Below are 23,828 nucleotides of genomic sequence, written 5' to 3' on the forward strand. Positions count from 1 at the left end.
CATGCTCTCCTGCTAATAATAACTTACAATTTCTTATTCTTAATATCCCAACAATTTCTACTAAATCTAGAGAATAACATATCGGTGTAAGATGTTTATAACTAAGGGCCTGTTTCTGCTGCAACTGCTCAAAATACGGTATAAAAATACGGTATAAAATACGGTATTTTTTATACCGTATTTTTTAGTACCCCGTTTCTGCTAACAATACTTCTTGGGTGGTCGTGTTAAATTTCATCTTTTTTACCCATTGCCATTCATTTATTTGGTCGATAATTAAAAGTCGCAATAAAGGAAGTTTTACGTCTCACTTTCAACAGCCTAGCCCTAGTGATAGAGATGTTGTGAGAGCACAGAAAACATCGTAATGGGGACAATTAATTCGTTCCCTCTCCGAGTTATTGTATTTTGCAATGTTGTACTGCTTTCGCAGGCTCTTCAGCTTTGAGTTTACTTGCTTAGTCTATTCCATACTCCTGCTTTATTTTTTTTTTAAATGTCTTTATAAATGTGGTTGTCCCTTTTATTAGTTGGCCAGACATTTTAGCTTCCCCACACACATTTATTTAGTAAAACTGTGACGTCTTCGCTCCACATTTTCGCCGAATATATCTATACACGTGTGTAAAGCAGCTGACAGTGACAGAAAATAAAAACATGAATGTTGACCTTTTGTCATGTAAAAAAAAAATACGGTATTTTTTATTGGCAGCAGAAACGGGTACAAAAAATACGGTATAAATTTGTAAATACCGTATTTTATCCACAAATTTTGTGGGGAAAATACGGTATACAAAATACGGTATATTTTTTATGAGCGCAGTTTCTGCTGCCAAAAATATACCGTATATATACGGTATTCAAAAAATACCGTATAATATACGGTATTTAGTTGGCAGCAGAAACAGGGCCCATTTCATGCATTGTTATGAATGTAAAATGAACTGTTGCAACCCATACTGTATTTATTTTTTTAATAATTGTCATCTACTGTTCACACAACACAAAGTAAACGAAGAGGTCGGAAGATACCATCAGTACTTGATAGAGTTGTACAACAAAGTCAACTTACTAGATGCAACTTCATTAGAGCCTGCTTCAACAGAAATTTATAATTCCCAGCAATGTTTTAACTGTATATATGAACTGTTTTATAAGTTGTTTTGTGACTGTGTAATTTGGTAGTAGTCACTCTCATACTGTAGGCCTACATTTAAAAATAACACATCCAAATGCCAACTTCAAGTCAATGGCTACCAGATGTCTCTGTGAGACGGTTATTTGAACCAGTACCAGTTACATGGTTTGATCTATTAATTATACAGTAGCATCCTTTCACAAAACGCAAATAGTTTGACCAATCGAAACCGATCATGAATTGCATTTATGTGGACCTAAGTTTATTTTTCAAAATACACATACTGTACTATAGATGTATTGCATGAATGTGAAAATGTGTCTTCAATTGGACATAACATTCATGTACACAGGCCACTTTAGTGTTGAAACCGATTTTGTTAAACTAATAAAATTGAACACTTTAGTTAAATTGCTTGTGACAGACAGTTTGCGAATCAACGATTTATTAATATTTTCAGAGAAGCGCAGCAATTCAAAAAACAAAGCGATTATTGCATTGTAATTGTGGCCTTTTGTCCGAGTGATAAGAGCAGAAATCAAGTAATAAACGATTTTACTACCTTTTCTCACATGGCATTCAAAATTCAGGGCAAATGTGCGTAGCAGTACTTTAAGTGCTATAATCTGTAATGAAGTTTTTTTTTCACAGCGAGAAATAATTTCTTACTGCTTGTCGTTCTGAAAGAAAAACCATAACTCTAATGAATCAAATTTAGTAGGTGACCTATTGAAATTCTTCAGAGATAAATAAAAATATATTTTGATAATTTAAAAATTTGTGATATCATCAGTGGGTACGATCGTTGATGACATTGGGACCTGATGGAATTCAAGCTCAATAATTCAGGCAGAGGAATTCTCCATTGGATTATATTATGTATGCCGCCAAATCTCAGAAGAGTAGTAACTTTGTTTGAATTTTAAACGTTGCATAATTGTGAACGTAGCTTTTTCAAATGAATACTGAATACAGTCATAAAGACTAAAATCATTGTTTATTGAATATATTGAAATTTGAAATTTCTATTTAGTAAAAAAAATTAACTTCTTGATGGTTTTGATTGGTTGTCATGGTCAACCACTGACCATATCTTCAGGATTGTCCAACAGTCACCATAGATTGTCCAGCAGTCTCCAGGATTGTCCAAGAGTCTTCAGGATTGTCCAGGGGTCACCAAGATTTATTGTTCAGGAATCACCAGAATTAACCAAGAGTCTCCCTAGGATTGTCCAGAAGTCTTTAGAATTGTCCAACAGTCACCATGGATTGTCTAGAAATCTTAAGAATTATTTAGTAGGACTCTCTATAATTGTCGAGGGTCGCTAGAATTGTGTAGGAATCTGTGCTTGGGATTGTCGTCTTTGTTTTGAATTTTCCATGCATTTGCCAAGGGTAATTGCACTTTAAACTTTAAAAATCCTCATCTAAATTTACCAACTTATATCATCCAGTTATTGAACACAATAATTGTGTTATTGTTGACTTCGTTCCTGCGCGCATGTTTATTTATAAGACAGTTGTTTAAACAACATTTGCAAGATAAAAGATACACATGCAGTTATTTGCGTATTAGTTTGTGTTGCAACTTGGATTACACTTTGCTATTAAAAAATATTAATTAAAAACTGAACAACAGACTGGATCAATATGTAGGTCTGGACATGCATTGCACTAGGGGATTGTGATGATGATATGACAGTCCCAATAGTCCTTAGTGCTTTAGTAGAGTGGTTTTAGGTTACTTTGGGATCTACTTTAATATAGGAAGGGTTCAATTTTGGGACAACTTGGACTTTGGAATGAGTACTGTAAAGCTTGTTTTTCACCAGGCAAATTTAGTTGTGGGAGTCTAAATTTGTTGCAGAGAAAAATACATACTACCCTTTCCACTACAAGAACAAAAAGCTACGATTTTTAGTTCTACTGTATCTCTACTGAGCTTTACAATTCGCATGATTGCTCATGATTGCGATTTTTAGTTCTACTGCATCTCTACTGAGCTTTACAATTCGCATGATTGTGATTTTTAGTTCTACTGCATCTCTACTGAGCTTTACAATTCGCATGATTGCTCATGAACGCAGCGTAACTCATTTCCTGAGCTCTGATTGGTTGCAAAATATTTTGCTTCACAAAAGTAAAATTCAAACTACTTCAAACTAGTATAATTTGTTTTATTTTATTTAAATAAAAGTAATTCACATTGAGGATTATATCACAATTCACTAAAAGCCTCAATTATTATTAATATTCAAACTTTATTTAAGTTTATTTTCCATAAATAGCTTATCATATTTGTTAGAATTTTTCTTTCATATCAAAATTCCTTCTTATTGTTTCAAATAAATTCTGTTTAAAATTTCAAAAAATATTATTTCTTAAAAAGGCACTTGAGTTGCGTCCTACTTATAAAGATCGGTTTAAGCCTTTGAAAGTGTTTTGTATTTTTCCTTTATAATATTTGTAGCCACGAGTATCAGTCAAACCAAGCATTGTTGTATTATCAATGTATTATTGAAAAGTTTAAAGTAACGCTATACTCTACATTAATGATACTTTATCACTAATAACAATTTATAGTAGTTTTGCTTTTAAAAAATCAAATTTGTACTCACAGAATTAAGAAATATGATATTAAAATTTAGAAATGTAACTGTACATCTTATACTGCCATATTTGTTAAAAAATACTATTGGAATTTAAAAACATAAAACTCATAAATTTAAACACAAAATAAAATTCAGTTACAGTTTTGATATTATATACATTATTGTATATTGTTGCGATAAACATGGAATTTTCCCAGTAAATAAATTTATCTTAACAACTCGTAATTTGTGTTAAAGTTTTAAAAAAATGAAGTGGTACAGTAGAACTAAACCAGCTTTTATTAAAAAAAATATAAGATAGTATTAAAATTAATTATATAGATGACCTAGTTCAATTAAATGAAAACAGATCACTTTACTTTATACAACTAATTAATAGGACAGTTCAATTTTTTTTCCGAGAAAAGTAATTTTGTTTGATAGTTTTTAGTAGAGGAAGCTAAATACATTCTTTCAAACACATTTAATGCATTTTGTAATTGATACATTAATACAAAATAAGAAACTTTTTTCCTACAAGCATGGCTAACAAACATGTGGTATACATTTTGAAGAAAATAAAATTTCAGAATAACATTTCCTCTCGGTCTGAATATGGACGAAAAACATTGTGTATTGTCTTAAATTCTTTCCATCTGTAATGTATGTCCAGATATATTTTATCCCAAAATACTACATAGAGTAGAAAAAGTCACCAAAACCAAGTTTCATTTTTTAAAATGTGAAATAATTCAAACATTTATCTATCATTGTGCATTAAATTAAATACAAAAAATAAACAGAAAAATTATTTTGCGTCCAGTAAAATTATGTTTTGTGGAGATATACCTACATTCAAGGTTTTGACAAAATAGAAGCCTAAAGCTCTGTCTACACTATCAAACTAGTTTGACATGTAATGTGGACATGGTGATGTAATATCACTGCCATATTTGGGCATATCACTGCCATATTTGGGCATATCACTAACATATTTGGGCATATCACTACCATATTTGGGCACATCACACTTTTTTAGTCAAACTAGTTTGATAGTGTAGATAGAGCTTTCTGTACAGTAGTTGTATTTGTCAAAGAGCTTAAGTGCATACCTACTGTACTGTACTGTACAGTATACCTGACTTGAACCATACAAATAAATGTGCGAGTATACAGTAATTACATATCTAATCTAGAAGCCTTTCAACTTATTAGATACTCTAGGTATATTTATAGTGATCTCTCTAGTAGCGTTATTACTTATCCTTGAGGTGATAGTACATTACCTATGCGTATTAAGTACACAAAGTGTTTTCGCTTCATCGTTTGGTTTCCCAAGTTTACGGCTGATATAAATGGAAAGATCAAGGATCTTGCATTGCTATGGGGATAACAATAATAGACTTTATTTGTATATTCTAGAGCTCCATAGTAATTGTAACAGAATTTTTAATAAGAAATTATAATTTGACGGATAGAAAATGTATATTTCTTTTACATTTTGTTATAGTGTACAAAACTATATTTTATTGTATAGTATTGTATACAGTAAAACCCCTATTTAGGGGTCACAATCAGGACCCAAAACACTGTGACTCACGTCACACTGTCCCCTGAATTGGGGCTGTCCCCTGAATAATAGAGATTATTGCTACATGACAATTGTACAATATTGCATTGCTGCTGTGTGTCTATTTCTTGGATTCTATCAGAAAAAAAACTTTTAAGTTTTTAATACATAGTGTACAGTATTACGGTATATAAATATACCTTGTCATATTATGTGAACATGTATTAAATACAAAAACATTTTCTATAAAAAATTATGTCTTATTAGGATTATTTATTCATGATGATTTTTTTTTGCCCTGAAGTAAAACGAAATTAGTGTCAATTAGAATAAAATCAGATAGAATGCAGCATAATTTAATAGATTCATACTGCAAACATGCAATACAAGATGATACTACTGTATTAATGATGATGAATGCTAACGAATCGTGTACTATTTCGTAAATTTTGCCAAACTTTAAAACTCATAATTGCCATTGGCTGCCACATGTGATATGACATATGATCTTGTTTTATTCATTACGAGAACTAGAACTGAAAATTATTTGAATAAATGGTTTAAATTTTTAAAATCGTACATTCACAGTGCATCTGATGTTTGAAGTAGAAACTGTTTGTAGTACATTTCTACAGTACTGTAGATTTTAAGAACGCAACACTAAAATATAGTACAGAACCCCTCTTCTGGTACACTCGCCCCTATTTAAGGGACACCTCTATAAATGGGATATTCATTCATATGAATGCCCTCTTCAGGGAATACCTATTAATGGAGCATTCATTCATACAGATGCCCTATTCAAGGGACACCTACAGTATAAATAGGGCATTTTCACATGAAAAAAATGAAGGGAACTATATGTTTTAATACTACATCCACCTTTTATTTAAGGGGACATTTTGCTGGGTCTTTGAGGTGTACAGTAGGAGTTCTATTGTTGTATTATTGAGAATGATCTGTCTGAAGAAATGTCCAGCCAGATAAAAAATGAGCAAATTGGGATTATTGTAAAGAATGAAAACGTTCACAGCAAATCCATCTGGATTTGTGCGATGTGAATTCAGTGACCGATAAATAGTTTATTTTACAGCCTCCATTTTTGTCTGGTCAATGCACCAGATCCAGGCCTTGTGTGAATGCACCTGATCAAGGCCTTGTGTGAACACAGCTTTATTATTGAATCAATAGTCTACTGCTTTTGGTGTGAACACACCTGATATGGGCCTGGTGTGAACACAGGTTTGGTGTTGAATCAATAATCTACTGTATTTAGTGTGAACACACATGATATGGGCCTTGTGTGAACACAGGTTTAGTGTTGAATCAAGTCTACTGTTTTTGGTGTGAACACGCCTGATATGGGCCTGGTGTGAACACAGGTTTGGTGTTTAATCAATAGTCTACTGTTTTTGGTATGAGTTTCCTTGCAATGGAGAGGAAGACAGATGTATAACAATATTATCCATACAGAACTTGGTTTTTACAATATTTTTTATCGTACTGTATCAGATAAATCTGTGATAAAGACTTTCATCATCTTTTTCCAATTTGATTATGACCAGGGACCGTCTATAAACATGTTTAGAAAATAAATTATTTGATTTTTGTTTAATAAACTTGTGTTGTTTGCTTGAATTTGATCGATTCATTTTTTCAATTTCAGGTGAAGTAGTATCATCGGGAGCATGAAGAATTATAGTATTTCATATCTTCAACATTCCACAAGTTACAAAGGACAAAATCAATGACCCTTGACCTTCTTTATTATTTTATAATGAAGAAACAAAGAACTTTTTTAACTGCCTGTGTTTTCCTATTTATATGCTGGAACCTAGGTGCATACTATGTTTTTGTGTATGGAACCAAACGAACCGAAACATTGGTAAGTACTTAATGTAAATTGTTATATTTGAAATAAAAAACAAAAATCCTTAAAAATTTGAAAAGCTGCCAAAAGCATAAATCTACGTTTAAATGCTAAGCCTGCCACCCTGTATATTTAAGCATCGTATCATCAATAAACCAATGCCTATCATCATTGACCCTCTCCATCCCGTTAATTCCCACATCATTCCGTCTGGTCTACAGTACGTAGAACTTCATACACATCTAGTAAGTCAAAAGTTTAATTCTGTCCGTCTGTCAGTGTCAATACGATAAATACATGGATGGTGTCCAGAAATTATTATAATATTACTGTATTTCTATTAATGTCTAATAGTGTAGTTTGTTCGCGCCTGTTAGGCAGTTATAGTCCAGAGGACGGAATCTATACAAAACAATATCAACCCAGAAGCTATTACGAAGGCTGAAAAACTGGGAATTTGTAAACTCAGACATGTGCACACCCCAAATCACGTCTGGGAGAAGAGAGTCTACTGTATGAAAACATCTGATAATAATTTTCGGCACTTCAGTCGCATGAGATTGAACGGCCCATGCACATTACATGAACTAAAGATGTAGCCAAATAGAACATTTCAGGCTATTTTATGTTATATTTGTATATTTTGGTATTTAATTTTTTATTTAATACAAAGGATTTTGATTCAAAGTCATCCTATTTTAACCCCTAAAGATGAAAAACTATTAATTGCTATGTTATTGGCAAGAAATATTCATAACTCTAATAGTAAATTCCGATTCTCATTAAAATATTCTTCACAGATGAAAGATCAATGAATATCTTCTGAAACATGACAATATTTGAAAATGTTATGAAAATATTAATAGTAATTCAAGGTAATTTGAGATGATATTGTAAGGTGTTAAGATCAATAAAGTCACTGTGGCAGATAGTTAGTTTGACTTGAATGCTGACAGTGTGGCGACTTCTAATACCAAGCTAAATTTAATTCTTAGTATATCTTTTATAAAATCAAAGAAATGTTGAAATGTCGAAATATATTCTATTAAATACAAAAAACAGCAAAATGACATTTTGATTATCCTATCAAAACTTCATGTTTTTAAAGTTTTTTACTGCTTTATCTAATATCATGGTAGAGTCCATAGGCGACAAATTCCGGACCTAACGTTTTGTTTACTACTGAGTATGGGTTGATTGTCATATTGCTACTTGTTTTTTTTATAGGAAACCCCTCTCCCCCACCTCTTTATAAGGATGTTCTATGAATAGAGGTTGGCCATAGTGTTAAAACATATATTTCTCCTCATTTTTCTCACTCTCAGGAAAGTGTCCCCTTTCGGAGTGTCCCAAAAGGAGAGATTTATTCAGTAGGCCCTATTGCAATCGGGGAGAGTGAAATTTCACTCTTACCTGATTGCAATTAATTAAAACTGGAATGATATCTCCAATCATTTTCAACCTTATGGTTGATTTTGAATTTCATTTTTACACACTCTACTATACAGTACAGGTATATCCAATGTCATCCTGTAAAAAGATAAACAGTATTTGTCCAATATTTTCTACTTTTGAAAAAAATTTGTTTATATTATTTGGGTTACATGTTATACTGTAAGTTTATAGCAAATAACATAATAGCTTATAAATTGTTAACTTTCAAAAAGCTTTTATACGCGAAACAATCTTGCTTCCTCAATCCGTGATGTCTATCAAGATCTTCATTTGATTTAAGCTTATTAAATTTCATTTTAATTCATCAATGGAAATCTAATCATACAGTCCAAGTATCCAGTAATTCATTTAAGATCGATTCTGTAGCCAGAGCATCTGGGATGAAACGTTGAGACGTATCAGTTTTCGTATAACTCCTTAAAAAAACAACAAAAATCGTTTAGTTAAAAGCTAAAAATAATATTTTTATACTAAATTGATAATGTTTATATTACAGTAAAAATCATTTTGCTTCTAAACCAGTTTGCTGTAACTTTATGATTGAGCTGAAATTTCAAAATGAAAAATAGTGAATTCTCAAGGGCCTTGTAAAATATTATTCGCAAAAACAATTTATAATCGTGAATGTTCGTATAGCGATAGTGGTGTTATTTTTCCTATCTCTGACGTCGGATCATATTGCAGATTGCAGCCCAAATATGCTTTCTTTTTTAATTGTGTACAATAAAAATAATGCATTGCATAATTGCTAACCCCAGCAAACTTTGTTTGGTTTAGCAATACCCATATTTCTTTGCCTGTCTTACAGTACATATTTCAATATCATAAAAAAAAATCAAATCTTTTCTTTCTTTGCCAAAATGTTTTCTTAAGCTCTGTCTACAAACTACTATGTTATGTGACAAAAAAATGTGATGTGCCCATATATGAACATAATGATGTCATATCATTACCACCATATTTGGGCACATCATACTTTTTTTGTCAAACTAGTTTGATATAGTTTTGGCTTCTTCTTAAGGACTGTCTACACTATCTAGTTTGACAAAAAAGTGTGCCCAAATATGGTAGTGAAATGCTTATATGGTAGTGATATGCTTAAATATGGTAGTGATATGCTTAAATATGGTAGTGATATGCTTCAATATGGTAGTGATATGCTTCAATATGGTAGTGATATGCTTAAATATGGTAGTGATATGTTTAAATATGGTAGTGATATGTTTAAATAAGGAAGTGATATGCTTAAATATGGTAGGGGGGCATAGACAAAATAAGTCTCTGCTTATACACAGGAAAGTAATCCTGTGCTTACAGGGAGAAATTTTAAGAAAAAAGATATTCCCCTTTAAGATGCCATTTAGTTTTTGATACACAGTGGAGTACAGCATCTGCTGATATTAACTGTACAGGTTGGTGTTTGAACGTGCACCAATACCATACTCGTTTTGCGTACACATTTTAAAAATGTTAACAGTATATAATTACACTTGTATTTTTGTATACATTTTTGTATTGTTTGTTTGAGCTTGTCAACAAAACTAATTTCCTTAATGAACCAATAAAGATTCTGTATTGTGTAAAATCCTGAATGTGCAATCATGAAGATAGTTCTAATGTACAGCACGCGATATGTAATCAACCAATCAAATGGCAGCTTGTGTATTATACAGTAGTGTTAGGGTTACTTAACTTACAGTACTATTTCAACATGCACATCATAATTGATTGCTGAAAAGAAATCATCTCTAATTATTCATTTTAATCAAAATTAATGAAATTCTGTAGGAAATGATTATTGAGATGATTGTATTCGGAAGATAATTAATATCATGAATATTTAAGGCCTCAAAGAACTTTCATCTTCATTGATTAACGTACAGTACTGCATTCCTATCATCAGAAACTGTAATTATTAATATTATTTTGTATTACAATTACTGTACAGTGAAATATTGCAGTTTGTACCTACAGTACGTTAATTATTTTCGTACTTATGAACCAAACTTGCTCTATCTTAGAGAGGTTTCGTACAGCATATTAAATAATTAACTTTTATTGCCTCAACCATTGGATTGGATGTAAAGCCATTGGATTGGATGTAAAGCCATTGGTTCTGTATACAATGCATACAGTATATACAATAAAGTACACTGTTCAAAAAGAGTACAGGATTCCTTCCTTGTGTGCTGATCATTATTGGGCGCCGTTGTGGATCCATAGAGGACCTAATCAGAATTTTCTTAACAGATGCCAAATAATACACTTATGTTTATTGGATATATCAGTATCTTTTAAACAATTTCTATATTTTACAATCAAAACTTAGGTTTACAGTAAATTACATCCATGAAGTATTCTCACTAAAAGCAGTTTTAACGGTTCGTTTTAAAATTTGACATCACATGACAAATTCTCAAATTCTAAAATTTATAGTGGGTATTAAAGTATCAATGGAACGAATAAAATGAAATATGATGGTACTGTGCATGTAGGCATGCCGATAGATCAAGCCAATATAGGGTACATTGATAATTCAGGTTTAACATTTACTGAAATACCCAAGACAAGAAATATACAAGCACAGTACTGTATGACAGTTTTAAAGCTATGTCTACACAATCAAACTAGTTTGAAAAAAAAGTGTGATGTGTCAAAATATGGTAGTGATGACATCATCATGTCCATGTATGGGAACATCACATTTTTTTGTTACATAAAGTTTGGTAGTGTAGACAGAGCTTTAAATACCTTAACATCAATCATTACGAAACAAATGTATTTTTTTATAATCAGTCAAAAAATTAATGTGTATTGTAGATACATCACGATATATAGCTACAGGTACTGTAAATTCATAATTTAACAATACCCAAAAGTGTAACTTGCAACATGATGGCAGTACAGGCAGGTATGTGCATACTGTACATCAAGCTGATAGGCTATTTTTATTTTAAGTTTTAAGTTATAATGCCCAAAACTAGAAGTAATAAAAAAAACGGTTTCACATATCCTCTAAAATATGATGGTACTCCAGACAGGTATAGTAGTCATGCTAATACATCACGCCAATAGGCTATAAAATCTTTGAAATATGATGGTAAAACAGGCAGATAAATGTACACTGTAAGGTGTATACTGACAACAAACCGATAGCTTTATTCATATTAAAGTTCAACATTTGCTATTAAATGCCCAAAACTGCTACTAGTAATTCAACAAGACTTTTCAGGCCAACACATCACGCCGATAGTCTATTGAACATTTTGGATTTTTGAAATACGATGGTAAAACAGGCAGATAAATATACATACTGCAGTGTGCATACTGACTTCAAGCTGATGATAGCTTATTCAAATTAAAGTTTAACATTAAATGCCCAAAACTACTAGTAATTCAACAAGACTTATTCTAAGAATCTCTGATGGTACTGCAGGCACCTAGACATACTGATATATCACGCCAATAGGCATAGTTAAACATTTGCTAAAATACCCAAAACGAGGAATTCAACGAGGTACTCCAGTTCATCGCTCATCAAGCATTGATAATTCCAGTTGCTAAAATAAGAATAATGGATTAAAACTGCGATATTTTAAGACTCAGACAAATTTAAATCTATTTTTGAAATCTGAAGCATAATTGCTAAGATTCAATTACCCCCACATGTCCTCACTCAGCCTCTAGGGTTTAAACAATAAGAAAATTAAATTCCAATGAAGTAATCTGCATTGTAAAGTAGGCAGATAATGACTCAAATATGCTAATTTTTCAAGGTATAAATTCAAAACATCCATAATAATATCGTAGTTGAATGATAGAGATGATAATTGCTTTAAGAAAAAAAAAATTAACAACATGATATAAGAACGTACTGTTGTCTTCAAACTATTGCGCAATATGAGTAAAATTTAAAGCCTTAAACATTCATTTTGAATACTGTAGGATGGGTTATGTCTCAGGCAGATCCCCCCTACCCCCTCCTTCTTAATTGAAATAATTGTAATGCAAAAGATAGGACATTCGGTCAAGTTTAACTTTCCAGGTTTTAGGCCCCGAGTCCCCATTATTTAAAAATCCTGCCTCTCTCTGAGAATCATGGGAAACTTTATTCTGCTTTTTTAGAAACCTTCTACAGTGCGGGATTTGGCTTATGGTTATTAAAACTAATACAAACTTCACACAAAAGTCACATAAAACTCACACAATCCTCGTATAAAACTCACATAAACCTCACACAAACATCACATAAAACTCACATAAACCTCACACAAACGTCAAATAAAACTCGCACAAACTTCACATAAAATTCAAACAAACTTCACATAAAACGTCACACAAACCTCACACAGACCTCGCACAAATCTCTTCATTTATAACGCTGTTAAATATGTACTGTATGTACAGTCAGCATTTTACCTTTTATCGGTTTCCTAAACTGTTGAAAAATGTTTATAAGTACATAATTTGTCTTTCTTTTTAATCAACAGCTTTGCTGACAGTAGTTGTTACCATTTTCATGAGGCATTTGGTGTTTATTTGATTAATTGACTTATATATTGTTTTGTTTTTAAATTTTAGCCAGCTCCACATTTATCAGAAAGACTGGCTCGTCTGCAGTCAGAATTAAAGGACCAAATGCAGGTGAACGAACAGTTACTACTAGATATCGAAAAAGAAAAGGCGATTTTAATACAAAGTAAGTGCAGTTTGTAATTTAATAAAGTTATTAAAATAAGCTGAACCGGGATGTTTTTGTTATATTTATGCGTAGGATATTCAGAATTGTCATTTTGTGAATTTAATCACTATTTTTAACATGGCAATCCATAACGTGAGTTTATTCGAGGGAGCCGAGTACTAAATAATAATAATATACACTACAATAAAAACAAGTCTTTGTGAGTAGATACTTTTCTCATGATTCTGTGATTTTGATGCCCAATTGATTGTTAAAGCTCTGTCTACACTATCAAACTTTATGTGACAAAAAAATGTGATGTGCCCATATATGGACATGATGTCATCACTACCATATTTGGGGACATAACACTTTTTTTAGTCAAACTAGTTGGATTGTGTAGAGACAGATCTTTAGAATGTAGTGTAAATTAAAGCTACTATGCAACTGACATTACTGTGTAAGGTGAAAGTAAATTTGCTGTTTAAAAAAGTTATTAAGTCTAATATTGTTCTTTTTTTGCTTTAAACAAAACATTACCGTAAATATATGAAAGGTGGAATTATGACACTTTTGAAAATGTATGAAGTATATTATAGATTAGAATATTAGAATGTAATAAACAGGATGTTGTGAGTCTATATATTTTCAGCAGCTATAAAATTGAAATGTAATGTGTAATAATAATACAGATGAGAAAATGTATGAAAAATGCAAAATAGATACAGTATTATATAGTAATGATAAAAGAGGAACGAAGGAGATGATTATTGGATGTTACATTTGGATTAAAAAGATATTATTCCCATCAATATAGATACAGATAATATGAATGGATTCACATTTAAACAAGACGCAAAGTTATTCGTTCTTCTTTGGAAAAATATAAATTGGAATCAACATAGAACATCAACAACTCGCTACGTTACATGATTGTAATTGACACATCATTTTATCTTTTTCTCCTGACTGTCTATTTTTTCGTGACAAGTTTGAAACACATTGTTTATCATCACACTGTTGCATTTCATACCAACAATACCATTAACAGTTAATAGCACCTTTTTTGAAGATGATTAAAAATAAAACTCTGCTTCAATACGCAGTTTTTTTAAATGGTTTTGTTTGAATTTAGTTCATCATTATGATTTTAAAATTTGTTTCCTTGTACAAAGAAAACTCGCTATACAATCTTGTTATACAATCCAATCTCAATCACTTTCTTCAAAACAATTCTTCAAATTTTCACATTCTCATCTTATCACCAACTGTTATTTTTTCCACAAACCATTTTTTTTCCACAAACCATTTTTTTTCCACCAAGCATTTATTTTTCCCACAAACTATTTATTTTTCCCACCAAGCATTTATTTCCCCACCAACCGTTTTTCCCAACGGTACATTAAAATATCACCAAATATTCATTTTATCACAAAGTAATATTCATTTTCCTCAACACCCGACATTTTCCTCAACCACTCATCACAACTAACACATCATAATATTTAAAAAAATTATGAAATTTTAATTTAAAGATGAATTTCCATTGCCATGTCAATTTTAACAACTCCATCAAAAAGAGATTTATGTTAATTTAATTTTTAAACCCTAACCATCTGACAGGCGATCCGTTTCATGTACAAAAACATGACAATTAGGCATATAATGCATCGGCTGATTTCTCTCTTTCATACAATTTCAAACTTCACATCAAACTTATATCTTATTTCTGATTTTAAAATATACCATGTATCTATTGCAGATATTTATTGAGAATATGACTTGTTTATTAGTTTCTGTCAGAAGACTATGAGCTCTGTTGAAGATAAAAATAAGTTTGAATAATAATATAATAATAAATTTGAATCTCAGAATTTAAAAAAATTTATTTTCAAATATCTTCTAAATCACAAAATCTTTATAAAATATAGTTTAAAAAATTGCAAATATTAAAAAGAATTATTTTATGCTGTAATTTGTTTAAAAAAAATCTTTCTATATAATTACTGCATGAATACCACCTGTCTTGAATATGTGTGTGTGTATTTTTCAAAATAAATGTATGTCATATATTTCACATACATGTAAGTTTTGGTGCTGTGTCCCTATAGAAAAAGGGAACATTTGTTTAGCAGTAAAGGCAGTGAACTAGAGCATGAGTACAGGCCAAGATGTGTTGTGATAACTTCATCTACAACAACAAATCCCAAAAGTGTATACAGTGTTTTCACTGCAATTTCATCCACCTCAATTATATTCTAATGGATAAATATATTTTATACTATAAATTCATTGTTGTAATATCAATTGTAAACAAAATAATAAATTGAATTTATTTATTTACTTTTCAGAAAAAAAGGATCAAGAAATTTTACAGTATAAGAAAAAATTAGAAGAAGAAAATAAAAAAAGAGATGAAAATAATCTTAATATAAATAATGAATTACCAAAACCACAAAGAACTAAAAATGATTACAGTTATTCATCAGTTGTTTTACCTGTGTTATTAATAGCTTGTAATAGACCATCTGCTGTTAAAAGGAGTTTGGACACTCTACTTAGGTAAGTTATAACTTTAAATGTATCATATCAATACTGTACAGTATTGGGTTTGGTGTACTGTATATCATATCAAGGCATTATAAATTGAAGCTTATTTTGATTGTTAAACCTGGATTTCTCTGAAGGTAAATTAATTTAAATGAATCGCTTGCTAAATTGATCAAAGAAAGTACCATATAATCTAAACCGGGATTTACAATACACTGATTGCAATTCCCTCAAGGTTACAACCAAGACTGGTTAACCAACAACAGTTGATTTTAGTGACCAGCTCAATCAATTAGGAAAATTAACCATGATAAAGTCAAATAATTAAAAAAAACTGCTATTAAGAACAAACTATATTATCTATATATAAATTATGGTTAATTCTGACATAGGCGAGCACAATACAAAAACTTCGGTACAAATCTCCGCCTTGGATACCTACCTTATCTATCTCAGATGTACCGCGAAATGTAGATTTGATAACATTAGTTTTCAGTTCGACGCTACTGTTCCATATATTTCTATCTCAGGAAGATATTATAAAGAGTTTTTTATAAAAATTTATGATTTCAACAGTAGATTTTCAACTCAATTTCAATTCTTCGCGCGGTCAAAGTAATTTCCGGGTTTACGATGAGTTCACCTTGCAGCAACATATACCAATACCAATCAAAGAATTTTATTGGTTGTTATAACTTTATTATCAAAATTAATTATCATTTGAGAAATTATTAATATTTATTAATCAAAAGTACAGATAATATTAAAAGATCAAGAGGAAGAGAGATTAAAATAAATTGAATCTTTACATTCCATTTATCAGGATTATATAAATTGCTACGTTTAATCCTTTCCTCCTTCTCAAGTTCAGCCATACTGTACCATATGTCAGAGAATATAATCCGATACCTTTCTACAGTATCAAGACATTGCTAAGCTATTGTGTAATTTATTGCTAAAGGTAGATAGGTTGAATGTGTTCCATATTAGTAGTGCAAGATGTTATCGATCACGTTGAGCATTTATATGAATTGATGTTTTCGGAATCCAACCGAAGAGACCCATTATGGGCTAAATGATAAACGAGGGAGAATAAGTATTACATAATAATGACAAATGTATACCAATTTCTTATTCTTAAGATATATAGCACAAATTTGAGAAAGTTGATGTGATGTAAAAAAAGATGGTAAGCCTATAAAAAGGGATTTTGTGTTAACTTTCGCCTGTAATTTCCCAAAAAGATAAAGAAAAAAATTTGAAAATTATGGGGGTTTCTTTCAATTTATTTACCAAATAAACTGTAGAAATTTAAGAAAAATAGTATTAGAAGCCCATATAGTTTGAGAAAATTGGCTTCCGGTTGACTCATTTTTCAGAAGCTTTTGGATATATATAATTGTGAATTATGTTTTTTTGACAAAACCGAATAACTATAATTAAAACTACAAATTGCATATTCAAAGTTTGATTTTATTCTGGGTACAGTAACTTTTAAAAATATATTTTTTTGAGTATTTTGTATCAGCATCTTGTAGAAAGTGTAATGTACACATTTGAAACTTTCCATGTTGCGTCCTGCTTATCTTAAGACAAGTAGATTTGTCTCATCTTCACTAATGCCACTTCTTTTAGATTGATTAAAGTACAACATTATAATAACACTACATTACCATGCCTTTCAGCACATAAGACTTTATTGCCCATCAGACTATCTTTAAACAACGCTCACAAGCATGTCGTATCATCCTATAATCCTTTGCGCTCTTCCGCGTAATCTTTTCGAAAACATTTCACGTCCTATTTGTGTCTAAATTTGTTGATACGTTCTTGATGATATTCAGACGATTTTCAGATGACTTGTTGACTGATATTTCCTGCAGAGTTCGTTGATCCTTTCTTTCTTTCAAATTGTACGTCGTGGTCGAACTCATTACAATGTTGTCAACCAATCGCCACCGGCAATGAATCTTATCATCAGTGTATAAAACGCAATTTCTAATATTACATATTTCACTCCATGTCAGTCATAAAAACGACAAGACATTAATACTGTTTCAACTTTTCATTTTTAAAAACCTGTCTATTTTGATCCAATTTGCATATTATGGCTAATTTCATCTCAACATAAAGGGACCATGTCAACATTATATTTATTTTAAACTTTATATAACATCTTGAATATAAATAATTTTTATAGGCACCGTCCATCAGAAAAACAATTTCCAATTATAGTAAGTCAAGACTGCGGACATTTAGAAACAGAAAAGACAATATTATCATATGGAGATAAAGTAACTTTAATAAAGGTATGTTCTAGATAGTACTTTCTCTTCGAAAAATGTTTTCATCTGGTTTATTTCTGTATACAATTCTTTATGTTGAACCAGTAATAAATATGTGTATGTGCGACGTTTCGACTTTTCAACAAATCTTCATCTGGCAATGACTAGATGTTAGTGGTTGCTAGGAGTAGCTTTACTAGTTGTAGAACAGTGTCTCCTATTATTCTGCTTTTTCAGGTGAAATGAGTTTGTTATATATTTCACCTGAAAAGCTGCATGTTTTTTATACTTTTTTATTGTTGCCAAAATTAAACTACGAGTATTGACTTGAGAGTCTAGAGCTATGTGTGTTTTTTTTTATTCCAGCAACCAGACTTAAGCGACATCAAAGTATCTACTCAGCATAAGAAGTTTATAGGTTATTACAAAATAGCTCGTCACTATCGATGGGCTCTAAACCAGATATTCAAACAACTTAATTACGATGCGGTTATCATAGTTGAAGGTTAGAAACAATTTGTTTTTATTTTTCTTAATTTAATATAAAAGGGCACTTTTTTTCTAGAAAAGATGTTTGATTCATGGAAAGTAATATATCTCGTGGAAGCAGACTACACATGTAATTTATAATATGCGTCTTGTAATCCTAACAATATGGGTTGATTCCGGCCGGCATTTATCAATATTTATTTTTAAGGTCCTGTTTCTGCTGCAAACAAATAACCATATAAAATTCTGTGCATAAGTTAACTCCAATTTCTTTTGGTTTATTCGGCGCTATGCAGCAGAAACAGACCTAAGACAAAATGAAGAAATTCTTAAGTGATAAAATTAGGATTTATTTATCAAATAGTTTTTTTATGGATTAAGATTTTAAAAAACCCAAAGATATTTATTTTGACTAAAGCAAAATCATTTACTTTGCAAGCTTGATGTTCAAAACTTATTTCTGATGAGTTATTGGATTTTACTCAATAACAGAACATTTAGGTTTTTCCAGTCGCTGACTCGGCCTTGGAAAATAAAAAAAATTCCAAACTGCAATTTCGAGCCCATATCCAAAATATGACAAATGCTGTTTAAATTGTGTTAACAATCGCAGATAAATAAAAATTATTGATTCGAAATCAAAACAATAACCTCACTCTCTCTGAAACAACTGTTCGCCTAACCAATATAATATTATTCTCTTGATATTCAGGGCTTTCACCGTAAATTGACTTCTGAGTAATGTGAATTCGTAAATCAATTTTAATGCCAAGCCAAAAAGTAATATTAAATTAACAAATAAATATGTCAAAAAATCAATAATTTCATATTTCCCAATTGTCTAATTAATCAAACTTATTTCATAATGAGGTCATTAACCTGAATATTTAGGTGAATTATGAATAAAAATGTGATTGTGTTTGAATGCTAACCGTCATCAAGCGCGTCTCTCTTTAATTAGATTCCAGTAGAAATTATTCCAATGAAATATTAATAAAAAAAATGATTGATGCGCTACTGTATGTAATTGGATCTTAAATGAAATTAAGATTGCATTTTTCCTCCAGTTTCAAATGAAAATTTACTTGAAATGAAGTTTATTTTTATGTATTTTATCACAGTAAACCGTTTATATATAGTAGAACCCCTATTAAGGGTACACCTTCAGGACCGAACAAAGTGTCCCTTAACAGGGGTATCTTCTGAATATAGGGGTTACTGTAGTGTTAAAACATAATACAATCCTAATCGTTTACATCACTGGAAAGGGTGTCTGAAAGGATAGGTGTTAAACTTTATTATTATGCGAGCTCTGTCTACACTCTCAAACTTCATGTGACAAAGCAAATGTGATATGCCCATATATAGACTTGATGATGTCATATCACTATCATATTTGGGCATATTACTACTAGTCCAGTCAATCTAATGATATACCCACCACAAATTGCAATAGTAACAAAGCTAGTATTTTTGAATTCTATATAATGTGTAAAACGACATACTAAAAGTCACCGAAAATCCAAGCATTGGGTCAAGGGGTCAGAGGTCAATAAAGGTCATTTTAAGTCAAAATTAATATGCCCCATTAATTACATATATTTAACCATTTAAAATACATTATATACAAGTGGGATTTACGTCATCCGAAAGCTTATTAAATTTCCTATTCAGTGATATCAAACTTATAGTCATAACATTTTATTTAGAATGTCATTTTTGCGGGAAAACACAACATAATGTGTCAATTTTGGCTAAAAATGTTGTTTTCGCTGTAAACAACAATGGTATACACACAGGGATACCCTGGGGTGAACATTTCAGTTCAACGCGATACACATGACCAGTTCAAGATGCAGATGAGTGACATCTCCGTTCCTGTTGCTTCTGGATGATCTACATTCCATTTTTTTCAGATGGCATTTGTGTTGCCATGGTTACATTATTTATATTGGGATGTATAAGTATTTTTTAACCAGTAGAAATACAAAGATGTTCAACAGCAGTTTGACAATGACCTCCATGTTGTATGACGTTCGGACCACCTGGGGTGGATTGTCAACAGACCTGGTGATTTAAAAAGTTTCTATGAGAAGCCTCAAAGAAAACCAGAGGTTTGACAAGAGAATATAGAAATGCGTACATCCAGACCAAATCTGCGCTGAAATGTATGTAATGCCTTGTAATAGTATCAGGGCGTTACTCCAGCAGTGGCCAACATAAGACCTTATGTTCACACGTCAGGAACACAATGGCAATTGAAAAATCCATTTTGGTTACGACTCAGAGACTTCATACCATTGACACGGGAGTTACTGCAGGTGACTCGGAATATTAGCAATGTGGTATTAAGCATTGAATATTTTGGCCAGAAAGTCTTGCAATGTATTCAAGATCCTGGCAATAAAGTCATAATGTGTCACGTGTGCATCAATCCTACAGTTCCAGAGGAGACTCGAGGTGACTTTGTTATCCACCACCACTTTTTGAAACTACCAACTTATAATACTTTCAGCTATTAAACCAACATGATGCCACGTGGAAACAACTTCTTCTGAATAGTCTAATACATCCAACTCACTGAATGATGTCCAGTAGGCCTACATTTTAGATGGTAGTGCTCTACTGCACAGCATTCCATGGAATAGTGTAGAGATCTGTAAAAAATATTGCTCTGCATAGTCTTTGATAATTATGAAAGCGGCTCATCCACCAAAGACGGCGCACATGGTAAGGCGGGTCAGGTGGTAGTGTCCCTGTACATTTTACCAGTGACATGTTCCACAAAATAGGATCACTTTCTGTAACAAACAACAATTTATAATTCTTCGTAACTAGTATTTGAACAACATGGCAATGAGTGAATGCAGCTGCTGATGCAGATGTTCTTTCGGATAGTACAAAAAACCATTGAATCAGCAAACAGGAAAACATCTGTCATTATCCGATGACACGAATCTACTAGTGCTCCTCTGCAGTAAAGCATTTAAAACATCTTGTGATATTCTTTGAGATGCTGGACAATCAAACTGGTTCAAACAGTACATTGAGAGACATCTGTGATAACCTTCTGTTTGCTCATGCGATACTGGTGACACAACATCCAGAGTTTTCGGAATTGGAAAACAAGTGGCTCTAAAAAAAGCTTGTCATTGCACTTATTTCTGAAATTATGCTGTAGTCTTCAGATGCAAACAAGCTACAAAGGATGACATTGTGGTTGCTAGAGAAAATGGTTTAGTGCGTCTGTACAATGGACTGACTACCTGGACAACGTGGAATGCCTTTGACTCCATCCCATCTACAAGTACAACCTCGCATATCGCCAACTTCATAATCGTACCACAACCAAGGTACTTAACATCATGTTCAAGTTCCAAGTTATCTTTTAGCAATGGAGTGGGGTTGATATGTGTACCGAGGATTGGGGATGGAAGATCAGATGATGGAAACATGGTTCCTCTACAGACTTAAAGCCAGAATCTGAGTATCTCCTTGAAGCATTCAGGGTAACTAGAACTACATGTGGTGAATGCAATGGCATTGCACTGTACTAATACCCGACCAAGAAAGTGTTGTGAGTCCTTTTCTATTTGAAGGATTAAACAATATCATCCCACACGGAGCAATTCAAATAAAAAGGTCTGGATTTAAATGATCTTACAAAATATACAAAAATATCACAATATACAGTACAATATAACAAGAGTCAAAGTTCAAGAATTTAAGAGTCGGATGGCAACTGAAAGCGACGCCCATGAGGCATGAGCTCGAAATCACTGAACAAGGCATGGTTAACATTTTTTAGAATAGCCCTACTTTTTTCTAGAGTTTGCATGTCACAGAAGGAAGATAAGCTACGAAGTTGACAACCTATTAATTTAGAACTTAAGTTAACAATCATTTGTAGTGAGTTTCTCTCTTTGACCCTAAGACTAAAAAACCAGCATATAAAGGAAAAAAGTTAAAACGTTCTCAATAAAGGAATTATAAAAAACCATGAGAAATACTTTATCGACATTAAAATGGTTCAGCTTCCTTAACAGATAAAGTCTCTGGTGTCCTTTCTTTACTATTGCCTCTGTATTTAATTCCCAGCTGAGATTGTCCTCAAATATAGTACCTAGGTATTTAAAGGAATGGACAATATCGCTGGTTCGTCATTTGTGGGGGATACCAGAGGGCTGCGTCCTTTCTCCTTCCTAAAATCTACAATAATCTCCTTGGTTTTGGTCACATTGAGTTCCAAGTAGGAGTTTCCACAAAATTGGATAAAACCATCTAATGCGGAACCATGACCGTCCTGTGAATTTTGAAGGAGAGACAGCAAGACAGTGTCGTCAACAAATTTGAAAAGATGACTATTGTCCTGTTTGCTCCGACAGTAATCCGTGTATATAATATACAGGAGAGGAGAGAAGACGCAACCCTGCGAAGATCAAATACTTCTCATTACGTACATTCGTTGATACTAAAATTATCAAAAATCTATCTATAGTAAATCATGAGTTGATTCCAAATTATCAAGACTCATTAATTAATCAACAATAGTACATACCGCTAATGAATTTCAATTTTCTTCTAGCTAGCATAATTTTTCCTATTTCATGACGATACAATAGGTACAAGAAAAACATTATTTGCACCAAATACTTCCAAAATATAAATATACTATATATAAACATAATTTAGTTTTACGCTATTTTAAGAAAATTTGAGTTTTTGTAAAATGTCAATGACCTTTTGACCTCTAGTTACGTATAACTGTTGTATTAATTGTTTTTTTAATGTATATTATTAGTAGGATATATATACTCTACATATTGGTACTAAAGCTATTTAGATATGATTATAAAACAATGGATTATAGGCATAAACGCTACCCCCTACCCCAAAATTGTTTACATTACATTTGATCAAGAATCAATTTCAATAAGAATAGTACATCATTACTTTTAAAATTCTTCTAGTTAACATCATGTTTCCTATTTTATATATCGATATAGGTACAGATAAAACACAATTTTGATTAAATGCATATACAATTATGGCACAATATTACAGTTAATCATTTAATCTTCAGGAAAAAAATGAGATTTTGTAAAAGGTCAATAACCTTTTGACCTCTAGTTATATAAATAAATGTTGTCTTTTGTTTTTTTAAATTGCATATTAGACAGAAATATATATTCTACACAT

At 31.7% G+C, this 23,828-nt stretch overlaps 1 protein-coding gene across 1 annotated transcript in view; it reads left to right on the top strand.

Annotated features, from left to right (window-relative positions):
* The window catches only part of LOC140040072 (alpha-1,3-mannosyl-glycoprotein 2-beta-N-acetylglucosaminyltransferase-like), a 38,718-nt gene that overhangs the window by 2,633 nt on the left and 12,257 nt on the right, over positions 1–23,828 (top strand). The window contains exons 2-6 of the mRNA XM_072085746.1: positions 6,966–7,184; positions 13,206–13,323; positions 15,657–15,867; positions 18,056–18,164; positions 18,507–18,645. Coding sequence (XP_071941847.1) covers positions 7,047–7,184; positions 13,206–13,323; positions 15,657–15,867; positions 18,056–18,164; positions 18,507–18,645 — 715 coding nt within the window. The 5' untranslated portion in view covers positions 6,966–7,046. The remainder of the gene's footprint in view (positions 1–6,965; positions 7,185–13,205; positions 13,324–15,656; positions 15,868–18,055; positions 18,165–18,506; positions 18,646–23,828) is intronic.

This window comes from Antedon mediterranea, chromosome 2 (genome assembly GCF_964355755.1).
Source record: "Antedon mediterranea chromosome 2, ecAntMedi1.1, whole genome shotgun sequence".
Classification (NCBI taxonomy): Eukaryota; Metazoa; Echinodermata; class Crinoidea; order Comatulida; family Antedonidae; genus Antedon; species Antedon mediterranea.